Source organism: Eriocheir sinensis, chromosome 33 (assembly GCF_024679095.1).
Source record: "Eriocheir sinensis breed Jianghai 21 chromosome 33, ASM2467909v1, whole genome shotgun sequence".
Lineage (NCBI taxonomy): Eukaryota > Metazoa > Arthropoda > Malacostraca > Decapoda > Varunidae > Eriocheir > Eriocheir sinensis.
In genome coordinates this window covers 10598636-10617442 of record NC_066541.1, presented here as the reverse complement: position 1 = coordinate 10617442, position 18807 = coordinate 10598636, and the positions used below count along the sequence as shown (strand labels likewise).

The 18807-nt window shown below is 45.5% G+C and overlaps 1 protein-coding gene across 6 annotated transcripts in view; it reads left to right on the top strand.

The window, feature by feature from the left end:
- Positions 1-1039: 1039 nt before the first annotated feature.
- Positions 1040-18807, top strand: part of LOC127006715 (neuron navigator 2-like) — a 140593-nt gene continuing 122825 nt past the window's right edge. For 5 of the 6 annotated variants that reach the window (XM_050876946.1, XM_050876949.1, XM_050876945.1 and 2 more), the window contains exons 1-2: positions 1040-1108; positions 10573-11472. In XM_050876946.1, the coding sequence (XP_050732903.1) occupies positions 11337-11472 (136 nt within the window). In that variant the 5' untranslated portion in view covers positions 1040-1108; positions 10573-11336. The remainder of the gene's footprint in view (positions 1109-10572; positions 11473-18807) is intronic. The other variant, XM_050876951.1, reaches the window with a different exon arrangement.

The window sequence follows — 18807 nt, the reverse complement described above, 5'->3', positions numbered from 1 at the left end:
CTTCCCACCGCCCCCTGACGCAATACGGGTGGGAGGAGGAGGAGGAGGAGGAGGAAGAAGAGGAAGAGGAGGGAGGGAGGGAGGGGGGAGAGCGACAGCTGTATGAGAACTTAAAATTTTTCCGTGTCGTGGCGTGATGGCGGAAGTTGTGTGTGTGTGTGTGTGTGTGTGTGTGTGTGTCATTCACGTACTAGCATCCTCGTGGACTCATCTACAATCTCGAATCCCGGATCTGCAGGCCTTCTGTTTTCTCTCGTGGGTTACAGGCCTCTATGGGTAACAGACCACCACCTCGGGGGCGGGACACAACGGTCACAACCCCTGACTGATACCCGGTTCCCATTCCCTGCGGGGTGGACATAGGCACAGGCATGGGCACAGGTGTAAGGAGGCTGCCCTTCCGTCTCTACTCCGCCCGGGAATTGAGCCTAAATCTATCACTTGTGAGACACTGCACCGCCGAGTCCAGGGTTGCCACGGCTTGAGTTGTTATGCAAGATCTTGGGTTTTCCACTCCTGTCTTGGGTTCTTGGATACAAAAATTTTGTTCCAAGAATCGCCTGGATCTTGGGTATTCTGAAGCCCAAATGAATAACGCCTGAATCTCCTTAACTCCCCTCACTATTACGTCTCTCCACATCCTTCTATTTAATCTCCTTCACCCTCACCCTTTCTCCGCTTCCGCCTCCTTAAATAGCTATCCATAGTGTGAAATGTCTCCTGTCTTTCTGTGATGAAGTATTTTCATTACACACACACACACACACACACACACACACACACACACATGACCGGACAGTTACCCGTGCTTAACACGTACCGTTCCTGTCCCCTCTCCAAACTGACCGCCGAACGCATGACGCACGGACCTCCTCTTGTGTGTGTGTGTGTCATGGTGGTGGTGCCGGGAACGAAAGCATACGTGAAGTGTGCGCGTGTGTGTGTGTGCAGGTAACATCCCGCTGTCTCCCCCTCCTCTCCCTCCGCCCCTCCGCAACACCGCAAACGTTTCCTCCCCGCGCCGCCTCCCCGCCGCCAGTTCCCACCTGACCGCGGCTCAGAGCGGAGCCTTGTCGGGCCACAGCCTCTGCTGGTGACAGGCGCCGTGGTGAGACGCCGGCGCCGCGCGTGTCTTGGTGTTGTGTTGTGTTGTGTTGGCTGGATGGAACACTGGCCGGTGGTGGTGTGTTGCGGGAGGATCACAACAGTGTTTGTTGTTTAGTGACTCGTGTGCTGGTCAGGCGGCGAGTGTTTTAGGGAGGACCCCAGCGGCGTGCGAGGCGTTGTACTGCAACGGGGTGTCACGATGAAGGTTCGTCGTGGCAGCGTGTTTGCAGCGGCACAGCGGCGGCGGCCTCATGATTCAGTCCAGCGTGTTGCCTTTGTTTGTTGTTGCGTCAGCGGCGTGTGTGTCAGCGTGAGTCAGCCGCCGTGACTCAAGAACGCCAGGTTTCCAGGGTAACGTGACGCACTGCTAATTATTACTAAATCAGGACACAAACAACAGCGGCACCAGCAGCCGCGTCAACAGGACGCCCATCCTGTGTTGTTGTTTTCTTCGTGGAAGCGTGTCTTGGCGTTGCTTGCCCCTAAGTCTAAGGTCTGCCCCACGCCGTGTCACCACACTGTTTATACTCTTGTCGGGGGCCACGCGGACGACGTCTGCTGCAGCTTGAGGTGCGCCGCGCCCCGCCACACGACTGACAGCCGCGGCAGTTGTTGCAGGGCGCCCTTCATCCATCGACCATTTGCCTCGCTGAGAGGAATGTCAATACGAGACAAGAGAAAGACAAGTATCGATCCGTGGCCACAAAGGGCCGCCTGCTGTGGCGGCGACGCCTCCACCATGCACGACGCTGCCCGCCCCGATAACACGGCCCCCAGCCCGTCCCGATGCAAGGAGCGTGAGGGCAGCTGTGCCACGGCTGTGTCGCCGCAAGCAGCCTCGCGTCACTCAGCGCGGTGTGTCAGGCCGCTGACACTGTTCCTGTGACGGGTTTATCTATCGTGAGGACAGTGTTTGTCTCGTGTGTTGAGAGACGTGTGTGTGTGTGTGTGTCCCTCCACCATGCCGCAACGCCCGTTGCATGGCGTCTCTTGTCGCCTCGGCCCGGCCCTTGAGGAGGCGGGGTAGCGGCGGGCGTCGTCCACTTGGAAGGGTCGCAACGCCCGCCCCGTCATCACACGGTGGGGCGGGGAGGCGGGGCGCGGCCATTAAGCTGCATTGAAGTGGTGCCCCGACAGCGACTTCTTGACCCGACACTTCGCGAGGCATCACGCTGCGCTCACATGAACCGCCGCCGACCCGTGCATGGGGGAGGGTGGGCAGGAAGGCTCCTCGTGTAATATTCTCCAGTCGGTTTGAGGGATCGCACTTCACTCCCGGCAAGACCCGCGCCTCCTTGAGCTGTCACACGCCCCCTTACTTTATCGTGTTCAGAGAGAGAGAGAGAGAGAGAGAGAGAGAGATGAAGTCTCCATCTAATTATCATCACACATAGAGATCGGTTACGTACGTTACATTCTCTCTCTCTCTCTCTCTCTCTCTCTCTCTCTCTCTCTCTCTCTCTCTCTTTTATCACTGACACGAACTAAGGGGAATTTCTGGATATGCAAACACTGTACAGAAAAAAAAAGGTAAAGATTATCAGGGCAGAGAGATGTGTGTGTGTGTGTGTGTGTGTGTGTGTGTGTGTGTGTGTGTGTGTGTGTACCCTGGAAAGACACTAAAAGATAATTGGTTTGGATGATAAAGCATTGCCTCGCGTCAGCCTGTTGATGGGAGGTGTTAGCGAGGACTCCTGTGTGTGTGTGTGTGTGTGTGTGTGTGTGTGTGTGTGTGTGTTGGGGGCGGGAAGGCCGTGAGTTACTGGCCGTTTAAACTCCCCGCAATCAACATTAACCTCTCAGACGCCCTCCCTGAAGGACCACAAAGCACAGACGTCGTGTAAATCGTCGACTTTATGAGAGAGAGAGAGAGGGGGGGAGGGCAGAGGGGGTTGTTTGCATTCTAAAGTAAGCGAGAAGACAAGTTTGATATTCTGTTTACGCGCAAGAAGAATGTGTTTCGTCCGTGTTTCCAAGTTTCGCGTCTGAGTGAGTTTTGTTTTTCTTTCCTTCTCGTCCAGGCAGTGTAAGACTCATGTTTGCTTTGCTTTGTGTATCTTTTCTTCCTTGTTTTCGTTTTCTACTCCAAGGTTTGTTTGTCTGGATGATTAACCCGTTTGTACAACACATTTCTCTTTTTTAATTATGTACACTTGGATTTCGTAGCAAATTCATGTCATTTTTATCCTTTTAATTCTTTTCTGCGTTTATTTTCGTATTTTGCTTAGTAACACCCATTTCTTTTCTTTTTGTTTTACTTTCTTTCCATTAATTGTTCTCTTTGTATAACTGAAACAGCTATCCTTTATTTATTGCACCTTCATTCTCTCCATTTATTTTCTTTTCCTTCTTACATTTTATTCATTTATCTCTGACTAACTTATTTTGTATATTTTTCTATTAGCAATTTTACCTTTCGTGTACATCATTAACCTCTCCCTATTTGTACCTGTTAAATCATCCTTTCTTCTAACTTTATTCCTTCTCTACTTCAAAAACTTTTCCCTATTTGTAACTGCTAAATCATCCTTTCTTCTAACGATATTCCTCCTACACGTCATCTCCCTCGCCTGGACTTTCGCTGCTCCGTGTCAGGGCGAATCAGACCGGCATCCGATTACTACCTATTTCCTCTCGCGCTCATCCCTCCGTCATTTCCGGGTGGTAATAGAGAGGCGGGCGGGGCGGGGAAGGGCGGGCTGGACACAAGATCGTTTTGCATCCCGCGGTGTGGGCCGAGGTTCTGGTTAAGACTGACTCACGCTTTTCTCCTACTGCTACTACGTACTTTCTTCCTTCTTTCCTTTCCTTCCTTCCTTTCTTCCACTTAGCTAAACTTTGCCTCCAGCACTACAATTTTCACTGCCCACGTCTGTACTTTTTTTTTCTCTCTTTCCTTCACATAAACGCCTTTCTTCTATTGCACTTCCACCTGCCTAAGACTTAAACACCTGGAACTAAGTCTCTCAGTCGATCTCTCCTCTTATATATCGCGGACTGTGCTGAGGTTCTGGTTAAGACTGATTCAGGTTCTTCTTAAATTCCTTTCTACTACATCATTTCCGCCTTCCTACGACTTAAACACCTGGAACTAAGTCTGTCAATCGATCCTTCGTTTTGTATATCGCTGTGTGAGCCGAGATTCTGAAAAAGGCTGATTCACGTTCTTAGCTACCTTTCTTCTACAGCATTTCCGCCTTCCTAAGACTTGAACACCTCTGGAACTATATGTCAGTCGATCCTTCGTTTTGCATATCGCTGTGTGAGCCGAGATTCTGAAAAAGGAATTCGTTTTTTCCTTCTTTTCCTTCTTCCTTTCTTTAATTTCGCCTTTTAAAAACTTGAACACCTCTGGAACTATATGTCAGTCGATCCTTCGTTTTGCATATCGCTGTGTGAGCCGAGATTCTGAAAAAGGCTGATTCACGTTCTTACCTTCCTTTCATCTACAGCATTTCCGCCTTCCTAAGACTTGAACACCTCTGGAACTATATGTCAGTCGATCCTGTTTAAGTCAGCCACCCAGTCATTCGTAATAGACACGTTGTATGTAAATGGATATGGTGATGGAGGAGGATAAGGGTAGCATGGTGGTGAAGGGGGATAAGGGTGGCGATGTCAAGTGGAGGTGGAGGATGAGATGATTAATTGAAGACAGTTGTTATGATGGAAGAGATTGAAGGAGGAGGAGGAGAAGGTGGATGATGAAGTAGAGTGATAGTGAAGGTGACTTGTGGCATTTATGTGAAGGAAAGAGAAGATAAAAAAAGGACAGACGTGGGCAGGGAAAATGGTAGTGCTGGAGGCAAAGTTTAGCTAAGTGGAAGAAAGGAAGGAAGGAAAGAAGAAAGCAGAGTTAGAAGGTGGAAGAAGGAAGGAAGGAAAGAAGAAAGCAGAGTTAGAAGGTGGAAGAAGGAAGGAAGGAAAGAAGAAAGCAGAGTTGGAAGGTGGAAGAAAGGAAGGAAGGAAAGAAGAAAGCAGAGTTAGAAGGTGGAAGAAGGAAGAATGAAAGAAGGGAAAAAGTAGGAAGAAAAGAAGAATGGAAGAAGGGAAAAAGTACGTTGAAGGCAAGATAAAATTGTTTAGAAGATGGAGGAAAGGAACATAAGGGAACATAAATGCGTACAGGGCAGAGGTAGAAGTTGCAAGAAATAAATAACGAAGGAATAAAGAAGATAGTCAGTGAGTAAACGCGTCATCACCGAGGCGTAGCGTAGGTAGCGAAGGCGGTGTTAGCAGATACGCGATAATTATAAAGCCCAACACAGAGCCCTAGTTCATACGCTCCTGAAGGTGTGTGGCGAGGACGTGAGAGTCGCACACACACACACACACACACACACACACACACACACACACACACACATGAGCCACTGTTCCCAAGTCACCCTGAGCTGCTAGACAAACACTAAGGAGGAGGAGGAGGAGGAAAAAGATACAGAGGGAAAGGAGGAAAAGTAAATATGCGGTACAAAATTTAAAGAAAAACAGTAATAAGTAAAACGAAGAGTAAGAATAGAAGGAAGACAACAAACAGAGGAGGAGGAAGAAAGGATGAATATAAATCTGAGAAGCAGGGGAAAGAAAAAAAGAGATGAAGTAACAGGAGAAGGAAGAGGAAAAGAAACAGGAAAATGAAGATAGACAGCATTAATAGCAGATCATACGAACAAAAGGAGGAGGAAAAGGCTAAAAAAAAAAGAGGAGGAGGAGGAACAGAAAAAAATGAGAAACAAAAGGGGCAAGAAAAAAAAATAGTAGAAGTAAGAGGAAAAGAAGTAGGAAGAAAGAGAGCAGTAATAATAGGAGGAGGAGGAAAAGGCTGAACAATACAAGGATTAGAAAAGGAGGAAAAATAGAGTATTAGTTGAAGTAAAGAGGAAAAGAAACTGACATAAGAGTAGCTATAAAAGAAGTAGGAGGAGGAAGAGACTGAACAGTACAAGGATTAGAAGAGGAGGAAAAAAAGTAATTGTAGAAGTGAGGAAACTAAGCTGACATGAAAGTAGCCATAAAAAGTAAGAGGAGGAGGAGGAGTAGGAGGAGGAAGAGGCTGGGTAAGAGGAGGAAGAGGAAGAGGCTGGATAAGAGGAGGAGGTGGAAATGGCTGGGTAAGAGGAGGTGGAAGAGGCTGGATAAGAGGAGGAGGTGGAAGAGGCTGGGTAAGAGGAGGAAGAGGAAGAGGCTGGGTAAGAGGAGGAGGTGGAAGAGGCTGGGTAAGAGGAGGAGGTGGAAGAGGCTGGGTAAGAGGAGGAGGGTGTCGGCGGGGTGTGACAGCCACTAGTGTTAGGGTAATGGATAGGAGGCACCCGCTGCAGGTCCCGCCGTCTTCTAGGGTTACGCCCCCTCCATTACCCTCCTCTCTCTCTCTCTCTCTCTCTCTCTCTCTCTCTCTCTCTCTCTCTCTCTCTCTCTCTCTCACACACACACACACACACACACACAGTAACGTTTCTTCGTCGTTATTTTCCTATTTTTTTTCTTTCGTTCACTTTATCTCTCTCTCTCTCTCTCTCTCTCTAACCTTAACCTAATTTCGCAACCTTTTCCGAGTACTTCTGGGAATAATCTCTCTCTCTCTCTCTCTCTCTCTCTCTCTCTCTCTCTCTCTCTCTCTCTCTCTCTCATAACAAAATTTCCATAATGGTGGGAATTTCACGCATTCTTTCACTAATCATTTACTTACTTTTTTTCACCTCTTAATTTCCCTCCTTTCTCTTTTTTTTCTGTTCTATCATCTTTTATCTCCCCTTCCTTTCCACACGTCAACCCAGAACTTAATTTAGGGTTTTCGGTCACCATCAAGAATCCCCCCCCCCACTCCCCCCCCACCCCCGAAAAAAAAAAATAGTACCCACAGAAACCGCCCAAAAACTACCTCACCAAAAAACGCCCAACACGCACGGATCCGCTCCAGCCCAACCCACACACCCCCTCCCTCCCTTCCACACACTTCCTGCGGCCGCGGGTGGAGACGGTTGCTATTTTTTTCACCCCCGGAGCGAGTTAACTGTACGTCCGCGGGGCTCTGAAGGCTGCAGTAACGAGGAGGAAGAGAGGGAGGAGGAGGAGGAATTACATTAATTTACTTCCTTGTTCTGTAGGAGGAAGGGGAAAAGGAGGAGGAGGGGAAGAGGAGATTGAGTTGTGGAAGTAAGAGAAAGGAGAATTAAAGAAGTGTTAGAGAGAGAGAGAGAGAGAGAGAGAGAGAGAGAGAGAGAGAGAGAGAGAGAGAGAGAGAGAGAGAGAGAGAGAGAGAGAGAGAGAGAGAGGAAGGAGAGAGAGAGAGAGAGAGAGAGAGAGAGAGAGAGAGAGAGAGAGAGAGAGAGAGAGAGAGAGAGAGAGAGAGAGAGTTCTAATGGCATACCAGCACACGAGTGGAATAATTCGAAGAGACAAAAAACAGAGGACAAAATAATCACAACCTGAGCATGGCCTTGAGTCGCCCTCCGTCAGGTGACCAACCCAACACGCCCTCCTCCCCCTCCCCCCCGCCCCCCAAGCCTTACCTGAGGTTCTCCCGCGCTTACCTGCCCTTTTTTTTTGGCCGCCTTCACGCCCTCACGTTCCTCCTCCGGGCGCACCTTCACCTGCAGGGCATCTCACCTTACGTTCACCTGTCTGCCTTGATTGGGTTTAAATTTGGGCTGAAAGCTAATATTTGAGGAGAAGATTTGGGAATGTAAGAAATGTTAGGTAAAATGTGATGTAGAAAATGCAATATATGAAGAAATTAAAAAATGGAAGGAAGGTTTGGTTTGAATGTGAGGTGAAGAAACTGATATTTGAAGGGATTTGGGAGTGAAAGAAAAGTTGAGTAAAAGGTGAGGTTGAAGGATCTAATATATGAAGCGATAGAGGAATGAAAACGTCAAGTGGAATGTGAGGTAAAAACTGTTATTTGAAGAGATTATGGAGAGAAAAAGAAGTTAGATAAATATAAAAGAAAAAAGATCAAAGTAGAAAGAGCGCTAAAGTTAAGAGAATGTTTTTGTGTTTCATTTTGTTTTTTCTGATTACCGACATGAAAGAAAAAAAATGGAAAGACAGAAACATTGAAAAAAGACTAAGAAGAAAATAATGGTTTAAGCGAAGGAAAGGAAATAATAATACGAATAGAGGAAATAATAAAGGAAAATAATGGTTAACGTGAAGGAAGGAAAAAAATAAGAAAACGAATATAGAGGAAAGAATAAGAAGATAACTAAATAAAGCGAAGAAAAGGAACATAGGAAAACAAAGAAAAGGAGTAGAAATATGGATAAGAAACGTCATTATTAGAGGGAAAAAAAGAAGAAGAAAAAAGGCAACAAAGAAAGAAATCAAACAAAAATAAAAGAAATAAAGAGGCGGAAAAAATGAGGGAGTTTACGGTTATTAGAGAACGTGCTGTGTGTGTGTGTGTGTGTGTGTGTGTGTGTGCAGTCCCTGGGGCGAGTATTTGACGTTTTACGAGTAGCAGCGGCGAGTGACCTTGAAGAGTCTTGGATCCTCTACCTCCTCATCATCCTCCTTTCGTCCTCTGTCTTCGTCCTCCTCCTCCTCCTCCTCCTCCTCCTTCTTGTCCCTCTTCTTCTTCTTCTCCCTCTTCTTCCTCGTCCCCTCCTTCCTCTTCTTTCTCCTCGTTTTTGTTATTTTTCCTCGCTTTTTTTTTTTTGTTCTCGTCTTTCCTTATCTCATACATTAGGCCTTTGTTTATTTTTACTAGTTCATCCTTTTCGTACTCCTTCATACCTTTTCTGTTCTTCCTCTTCTTCGTCCTCGTCTTTAAGTTGTTCTCTATTTTCGTGTACTTCACTCTTTGTCTCATCTTAATTCTTCTTTCTGTCCTTTTTCTTCTTTCTTCATTGTTCTTTCTTGAGGTAAAATTGAATTAAGGAGGAAATGCGCCAAAGAACATTGCAGGAAAAGGAAATGAAAAGAAAAGAAGAAGAGAGACTAAGAATGAATGGGCGAAAAGAGTAAGAAATGCAATTAGAAAAAGAAGAAAAAAAAGGGTGTGTGATGACTCTGTAATCTTCAACCTTCTCAAAGTCCATTAGAGTGTGTGTGTGTGTGTGTGTGTGTGTGTGTCGGGTTTGGGGTAATTGCTAGACGTTTGATGTTTTGATTACATGGAATCTCTAGGTACACACACACACACACACACACACACACACACACACACACACACACACACACACACACACACACACACTCCTCCCCTCACGTCTAAGTGGTTCTCATCCGTTTCTTTTTCTCTCACTCCTGTATTACGCACTCCCTTTCTCCTTTTTTTTTTTTCTCCTTTTTAATACAGTTTTCCCACACATCCACTCCTATTTCCTTCCTTCCTACACTCAGCGGGTCTTTCTGTATGTCTGTCTGTCACAATCTCTCTCTCTCTCTCTCTCTCTCTCTCTCTCTCTCTTACACACGTTTCTTTCATATTTTCTTCCATATTTGGTAGTTTCTTCACTTTTTTTCTGTTACATAACTATTTTTTGGTACTTATATATTTTTTTCCTTTATATTTCACACCCTAGTTTTTGCTGCTTTTCTTGTGTAAGTTTTATTTTTTATTTTCATTTTTGTGCTCGTACTCTTTTTCTTCTTTTTTATTCTTATTCTGTTTTGATGTATTTCTTTTGCTTTTTTTTTCGCCTATATTTACGTTATTTTTTATTTTTTTTATTTTTTTATTCCCTCTGTTTTCCTTCAATTCGTTTTCTCTATTTCTTCCCCCGTCTCTTCGTCACGTTTTTCCTCCGGTGTTTCGTTGCGTCCCTTCTCCGCGGCGTGACAGCTGAGTGCGTTTAGTGTGGCGTTGCGTGCCGCGTGCATCACCGTCACGCTATTGTTTGCGTGCACGCCACCGGATGCTGCGGTCCCGCCTCGTGTGCGTTTGTGTGTGTTTTTGCATGAGAACCTCCTGTGTGCGCGGCGAGTCGGTATATTTCGCTTCGTGTGGATGTGCGAAGGTCAGAGACGGATATGTCCACCGGAGCATCGCGTACTCCAACCCTCTCCTCCCCTTTGGTACTGAATCGGAAGTAGTGCCATTTAAAGAGACGGATTTGTGCACAGGAGCAACGCGTACTCCAACACTCTCCTCCCCTTTGGTACTGAATCGGAAGTAGTGCCATTTAAAGAGACGGATTTGTGCACAGGAGCAACGCGTACTCTAGCACACTCCTTCCCTCTTGTACTGTATTGGGGGTAGAGCCCTTTAAAGAGACGGATTTGTGCACAGGAGCAACGCGTACTCTAGCACACTCCTTCCCTCTTTTACTGTATTGGGGGTAGAGCCCTTTAAAGAGACGGATTCGTGCACTGAGGTAACGCGTGGTTGTATTTCGGATCCAAGACGCGTTACATATGGTTCTACACCCGAAAGAGACTAAAATGTGCTCTGAGGCAACGCGCACATCACCATTCCACGATTTCAGGTTCTTGTTTACTTATCTTTACGTATTCATCCCTCAGTGTTGAAATAAACGAGTGAAAAACGAGTGAAAAAAAGGAAAATCAAAAAGGTATAGTGACCCCTCGCAGGAAAGCCGTCGTGATGGAGTTCGAAGTCGCCTCCCCAAAGATGTGTTTACGAACTTAAGCGATTAAGTGACCGCCTCGAACACACACAAGACTGCCAAGGCGAGGCCGGTGAGGCGCCCCCACAGCCTCCCGCCCCGACCTCCCCCTCACCCCAGCTCTGGCCACCCTCTCCCTGCCCCATCCTTTCCTTTGACCCCATCCTGCCCCTTCCATTGCCCTCCCTTGCCTCGTAATTCGATGTGCTTTGAGGCAATTACATAGTCTGACCCACCGCCTAAGACCACTCATTAGCCCAGCCAGACAGTTCCCTTCCCTCCGTGCCCTTACCGTGACCTTTCCTTCCCCTTCCCTTGCCCTGACCCCTTCCATTGCCTCCCCCAGTTAATGTCCTTGCACCCCTACCGCTTCGTCTCTCCCCTTCCTTACAACTCTGGCCTCTCCCTGGCTATGAATTTAAGTTTTTTGAGGGTTTAACAATTTACGGTTCTCTATCATCTTAATACCGGACAGTTAGACGGTTAATCAGCCCTATTACCCCTTCCCATCCCCTTCTCTTTCCCCCTCCCCTTTCCAATCCCCTTGCCTCCCACTTACGATCCTTTCCTATCTTAATACCAGTCAGTTAGCCAGTCAATCAGTCCCTTCACCCCTTCCCTTCCTCTCCCCTTCCCTTCCCCTTCCCCTTCCCTGCCGCCATGCCCATCCCCATGCTGAAGGGGCTCAACAGGGGGCCAGGGGACCGCCGGAGTATCGGCGTGGGGGTCGGCCAGCCCCCGAAAGTGGGGCCCGAACCTCCGCCCTCATCCCTGGTCCGGAAGAGTTGGCACGCAGGTAAGGTGTTGTGGTGGTGGTGGTGAAGTGGTGGTTGGGGGGATATGATTTTTATATGTAGTGGTGTTGTGATTATTGTGATGTGGTTGTGGTGATGGCTGTGGGGATGGGCGTTAAGTGTAGTGGTGATATGTATTTTTTTATGTGGTGAAGCTGGTTGTGTTATGATTTTGATGTGGTGGTGATGGTGGAAATTATATAGTGGTGGTGGTGGTGGTTTCATGAAGTGGTGATAGGATTTTTTAGTGATGCGGTGTTATGAATGTCGATGTGGTGGTGGTGGTGGTGATGAATCTTTTGTGGTGGTGTGATGATGGTGACCCTAATAATTCACACGCAGGTAAGAAACGTATCCAGGTATTGTGATGATGATGATGACAGTGATAATGACGATGATGATGATGGCTGCTCGTGCCGTCTCTCATTTCCTCCTCCACCTCCTCACCGTGACACATTATTCATTTTTTCCGGACATTCTTTTCTCATCTTTTTCTCGGTCGTTTTTGCTCCCCTTCTCGCTGCGTGTCCCCAGAGCGTGGCCGCGGCGCTCCGGCATTCCAGGGCTCGGCGGCGGCGGCTGGGGGCGGGGGGGGAGGCGAAGTGGTCTCATTGTGGGGTAATTTTGGTCATCTTGCGGGAGTGTTTCGAGTCATCTTGAAGAACGTGACCACCGGCATAACGGAGTACTGTACTGTGCCGGGCTGTCCTCCTTTTCCTCCTCCTCCTCCTCCTCCTCCTCCTCTTCCTCCTCCTATTTGGCCTCTTCCTTCTCCGCTACCTCCTCCTATGACTACGACTTGGCTTTTTCTTCTTCCTCCTCCTTCGGCTTCAGCTACTTGGCCTCCTCTTCCTCCTTCTTCGGTTCTCCCTCCTCCTACTTCCTATTCTTTTCCCTCCTCCTCCTTCTCCTCCTCCTCCTCCTCCTCCTCCTCCTCCTCCTCCTCCTCCTCCTCCTCTTCATTCTACTTGGTTTCTTCTTCCTCCTCCTACTTCGTCTCTCCATATTTCTACTTCTTCTTTCCCTCCTTCTCTTCCTTCTCTTCTCATACGTCATTGTCTTCCTCCTCCTCCTCCTCCTCATTTTTACTGTAATTGTTTCTTCTCTGTTTCCTTTCCTCCTTCTTCGCCCCATCCTCCTCCTCCTCCTCCATCTTCTCTTACTTCATCACCTGCCCCTCCTTTTCTTCTTCCGGTAATTGCTGCATTGTCAACTTCCTCCTCCTCCTCCTCCTCCCTTTCATCACCATCATCATCATCTCAGCATCTACGTCCTCCTCCTCCTCCTCCTCCTCCTCCTTAGCTGCAAATTGATTCCTCCTCCATATTTCCCACTTCTTCCCTTCATCAACGTCTCCCTATACTCTTCTTCCTCTCCTTCGTCTCTCCCTTCTCTCCCTCTCCTTCCATCTCTCCCGCCATGTTATCTCTCAGGTGAGGACAACCTTGACGCGTGCTTACCTGTGATAGAGTGTAATTAACCTGCAGCGGACGTCATTAACTTCTTATCCTCTTGTTTCCTTTATAAAATACAGACGCACTTTCTTCCCCTGCTACTTCCTTCCTTCTTTTTCAGCCCCTCTTTTAGCGTTGCATATAATAGGTTGCGAAACTTGCCCTACATACTCTTATAAGGCGGAGGTTGTGTGGAAATATGATTGAAGTTTATGAAAAGATGATGTACTATAAAAGGGTGATGTTAATAAGGTTCTGGTAGTAAAAGAGTAAGAAGTTGAAGTTAGTGTAGGTTGCTTGGAAATTATATACAAGTTTATGAATGTGCGAAAACTTAAGCAAGGGTGATGTTTAGAAGTTTAGAAGTGGGTGAAGGACTTAAGCAAGGGTGGTGTTGATATGATTCTGGGAGTAAATGAACAGTGACAAGTTTAGATTAGATATATTCAGATTAAATAAAGACATCGGTAAGAATTGGTTAAGAAATAGAGAGTTGGATGAGTGGAAATGACCAGTAACAAGTTTAAGTTAGATACGGTGCTTTCAGATTAAATAAAGACATAGATAAATAGGAAGAATTGGATTACGAATAGTGATGGATGAGTGGGACAAGTTTGGGAGCCATGTTGTAATTATTGGTTATACGATAAATACGATAGACAGACCAATAGAATAAGATAGATAAATTAATAGATAGGAAGGATTAGTGGGTGTTAGATTTACTTGAGCTGCCCTTTGCATGCTAATTAACCTCGTACAGTCTCCCCATATTCTTATCTTGATCTCCTTATTACGAGTACCTTCATTTACCTTTATGACCTTTCTTTATTACCTTTTTAAGCTAACAGACTCTCCTATGTATACGTCTTTCCTTTAAGCATTAAGTCACGAGTCACCTTAAGTCACCTGTATATGCACTTACCTTGAGCCGTGTGTTGTTCCGTGACTTAAGAAGCTTACCCGTGTGTTTGTATTCAAGCTGTCGATCACTTAAGTCAGGTCCGGCTGGTCTCTTAACAATGACCTGAGCCCGAAAGCCGATCAGAAGTGGAAGCCTGCCACTCAAACTTCATATAACCTTCTCTATTTGTTGTTTTCTTCTCTATCTACTCTGCGTCTTCTTTTCTTCCGTATTCCTGTCTGTTCCATTTCCTTCCTTTTTGCATTTCCTACTTGTTGTTTCCTTCATCTACTCTACGTCTTCTTTTCTTCCATATTCCTGTCTGTCCCATTTCCTTTTTGCATTTCCTACTTGTTGTTTCCTTCCCTTTCTCTTCTTCCTTATATCTTCTTTTGTTCCTTATTCCTCTCTAGCTCCTTTCCTTCCTTTGTTCCTCTTTTTTTTTAATATATTCGTCCTTTTCTTCTACTGCGATACCTTTCTTTCTTATTTAGCCTCTTTTCGTCTTCTTTCTTTATTTTCTGTTATTTCTCCCTTCTTTTCTTTCTTCCTTCTCCTTATTTCTTGCCTCTATTTTTCCTCCTTTTTATTAATATTTTCTTTCCTATCTTTCTACTTATTTCCCTCCCTCCAGCCTATCCACTCCCTTCATCTTCTCTCTTCATTTCTTTGTTTCTTTTCCTCTTATTCCTTCCCTCCCTCCCTCCCTCCCTCAGTGGACTCAAAGCATGTCAGTCTCCGGCCAATCACGTTCCTGGGTCACCGTAACGTTAGCCAATCACGGGGCGTTTTTTTCTTCCGAGACAGCTGACCAATAGCATCACGTCCATCTGCTGTCAGGAGGAGGAGGAAGAGGAGGAGGAGGAGGAGGAGGAGGATTGTTTTGTCTAAGAGTAGCAAAGTCACGTATGTCTCGGTGTTGGAAGAAGATTTTTCGCACGTGACAAGAAAAAAGGAAAGCAGAAAAAAGAAAAGAAAAAGTAAATGAAAAAAAAAGAGCAGAGAGTGAAGAAGGAAATGGAGGAGAATATAATAAAGAAGGAAATTACTGAGAAAAAGGAGAGGGGAAAAAAATAACAGTATGAATATGAATGAGGAGGAAACGAAGGAAAGATAATAGAAGAGAAGGAGGAAAGAAGAAAGGAAAGGTAAGAGGGAGTGGAAGGAAAATATATATATAAAAAATAGTACTTAGAGGAATTCAAACGCGAGTAAAGAAAGGGAAGAAAGAATAGGAATAAAAAAAGGAAATGTTAAGAAAAAAAATACAATAAAAATGAAGTAAAGACAAAAAATAATAACATGAATCAATAGAGGATTTAAGAAGAAGAGGAAGAGGAAGAGGAAGGAGATCAAGTTGAGTGGAGTTAAGAGAAGGTAGAAAAGGAAGAGGGAGGGAGAGAGGAAGCATGCGAAGAAGAGAGGGTGAAGAGAGGAAATGAAAGAACAGGGAGTCAAGGAAGAGTGAGAAGAGAAATGAAGAGGAAGGAAGAAGAAGCAGGTGGAAGAGAAGGTGAAGGAGGAGGAAGAGGAGGAGGAGGAGGAGGAAGACCTGTAATCATCATTGGAAAGCGGAAGTCCAGTCGAAATTACCGACGGAAGTAGGATGCTGAGAGAGAGAGAGAGAGAGAGAGAGAGAGAGAGAGAGAGAGAGAGAGAGAGAGAGAGAGAGAGAGAGAGAGAGAGAGAGAGAGAGAGAGAGAGAGAGAGAGAGAGAGAGTATATAACAGAAAACTTAGACCATCATAAACATCCATTGCGTGTAATAACAACAAAGATAATGGATGTAATGGGAGCGAAGGAGACCAAAATAGGATGAAGTTATGATGATTTATCTACACCTGAGAGGAAGGTGACGCGTGCTGGCTGACAGATGGTGTGTGTGTGTGTGTGTGTGTGTGTGTGTGTGTGTGTGTGTGTGTGTGTGTGTGTGTGTAAGAGGAGATGATAGCGTACAAGAAGATAAGGAGGAGGATGAAGAGGAAGAAGAAAAACTAGTAGAGGGAGAAAAAAAAGTTGAAAAAAGAGTTAGAGGAAGAAGGAGAAAAAACTTTGCAACATGAGGAAGATGGAGAAGAGGAAAAAAAGAGGAGTAGAGGAAGAAGAGGATAAGTGGAGGAGACGGGGAAGAGAAAGAAAAGAAAGGAGAAGGAATAACGGAAAAGAAGGGAGAAAAAAAAGAATAAGTATTAAGAGAAAAGAAAAGAGGAAGAAATAAAAGTAAAAGCAGAAAAGTAGAAGAAAAAAAAGAAAAAGACAAGAAGCAATACAACAAAAACAAAAAAAAAGTGCATCAAAGACCAAATTCCCTCAACAATAGAAAATAAACCAAGAAGCAAAAAAAAAAAGAAAAAAAAAACGGAAAAACAGACTAATTTATGTGACTCCTGTTTTCTTTTTTTTACGCTCACCTGCACAAACAAAGGAATTCCACCAATAAAAAAAATAAAAAAACAATAAAAAAACACCCACGCCCACTACTGTCATGTGTTTGTGTGTCGCTGTGTGGAGAGAGAGAAAAAAAATGTAATTGTTTCAGTGTGTGTGTGTGTGTGTGTGTGTGTGTGTGTGTGTGTGTGTATGGGAGGGTCGTTGTGAAGTAATTGGCAGGGTGAGAAGAGGAAGGGAGGGGAGGATATGAGGCGTGAGAAGAAAAGGAGGAGGAGGAGGAGGAGGCGTGAGTGATGAAGAAGAGGGGGAGGAGAGGTATGATGGCGAAGAAGGAGGAGGAGGAGGAGGAGGCTTAAGTGATGAAGAGGAGGGAGGAGAAGAATGGGAGATGAAAAGGAGGAGGAGTAGGAGGAGAAGAAGAAGAAAGAGGAATCAAAAGGAGGAGGAGGAGGAGGAGAACGAAGAGGAAGGGAGAGAGAAGAGGCATGAGGTACTAGAAACACACACACACACACACACACACACAGGTGAAAGGTGAGGCTCAGGTATATACGTTAATTACAGGCGTATGATTACCTGGCGTGGTGATGATGGTGGTGATGTAACCTTTTGTGATGATGAGGGTAGTGGTGGTGATAGTGTTAATGATAGTGAACTGTGTGTTTCTTTTGCTGCTGGTGACGATGGTGTCTGTAGTGGTGATGATAATTGGTGGTGGTGGTGATGATGATAGTGGTGTAATGTATATATCTCTTAGGTGATGTAGTGGTGGTGGTGATGGTGGTGGTGGCGATGTTGGTGATGTATGGTGTATTAGTGTGTATGTATGTCTTGGTATAGTGTGCGGTGTGACCAGTTGTTGTAGTGTCTGTCTGTGTGTGTCTGTCTCTGTATGTATGTGTGACCTAGTGTGTGTATAGTGTGACCTCGTATAGTGTGACCTACTGTAATGTGACCCAGTACATAGTGTGACCTGGTGTATGAATGGCCACTCTACTCCATTTTCTTTTATAGGTGTGTGTGTGTGTGTGTGTGTGTGTGTGTGTGTGTGTGTGTGTGTGTGTGTGTGTGTGTGTGTGTGTGTGTTTACCCTTAAGCTGTTTCCTTTGCTGTAAAAAAAAATAGTGTGAGGAGTCAGTGTGATATGGCCCAGAGCCTTTTTCACCCTCCCATGACCCTCAACCCCCTACCCCCTTCTCCCCTGTGACCCTCCTCCCCCCCCGGTGACCCCCGTGTGACCTCGAGGCCGCGGCGGAGGTCAGCTGTTACCTCTCTATCTCTCTCTCTCTCTCTCTCTCTCTCTCTCTCTCTCTCTCTCTCTCTCTCTCTCTCCTTAACCCCTTTCTCATTATTATTCTCTCACCCTATTTACTCTTCCTCCTCCTCCTCCTCCTCCTCCTCCTCCTCCTCTTCACTCTTTCTCAACTCCTCCAAACTTCCTTCGTCTTATGATTCTTTTTTGTTCTATTTTCACTCCTTCACTTCCCTCCCTCCTCTCGTATATCACCTCTTCCTCCTCCTCCCCCTCCTCCTCCTCCTCCTCCTCCTCCTCCTCCTCCTCTTATTCCCTTCTCCCCTTCTTCTTATCCTCCATCCCTTATTTCCTCCTCTCTACCTCAATATTTTTTTTAACCTTTTGCTTTTTCTTGCTTCCATATCACCTTCCCCTCCTTCCCCCTTCATTCTTGTTATCTTTTCTCTCCTGTTTCTTCCCTTCCCTTCTTCACTCTCCTCCTTCTCTTACCTTCCATTCTATTTTTGTTACCTCGGTTATTTTTACATTTCTTTATTCTCCTCCTTCCTTCATATCACCTTATTTTTTTCTCCCTTATTCTTGTTATCTTTTCTCTCCGCTTTCCTCCCTTACCTTCCTCCCTCTTCCTCTTCCCTAACCTTCCTTTCAATTTTTTCTACCTTAATCATTTTTACCTTTTTATTAATTTTCTTGCCTTCTTGTCATATTTTTTTTCGTTTTTCCGTATATACTAAACCTTCCCATCTTAACCTTTCCCATACCTCCTCTTCTTCCCTCCCTCTCTCTCTCTCTCACCTCTCCACTGACCTCTTTCCCTCCCTTTCCTCCCTCTCTCGACCTCCACATGCTCCCGACCTTCCTCCCCCCCTCCCTCCCACCGCCTCTCCCTCATAACGGAAGATTTTGTACTACATACTAAGCCGACCCACATCTCCACCTCCTCCTCCTCCTCCTTCTCCTCCTCCTCTTCCTCTTCCTCTTTCACGGAGATGTCACGCGATCTTTTGTGAATGGGAGGAATGCTTTTAGGGAATTGAAGGAGTTTGATTCCACATAAATGAATGGATATGTAATTTTTTTTTTTTTTTTTACTTCGGGTTAGAAATTTAAAGAAACGAAAATAAAAAATAGCGTTGAATATTATTAAAATAAGTCAGAGGAGGGAAAAGAAAATGAAGGAATATAAAGAAAAGTAAAGGAATATAAAGAAAAGTAAAGGAAAATAAAGAAAATTAATGGAGTGAAAGGGGATGGACTACGGGACGGCTTTGGAAAAATAAAAATGAAGAAAGAAAAAGAGCGAAGACTTTTTTATGTGCTTCCTGTACAGAGGAGG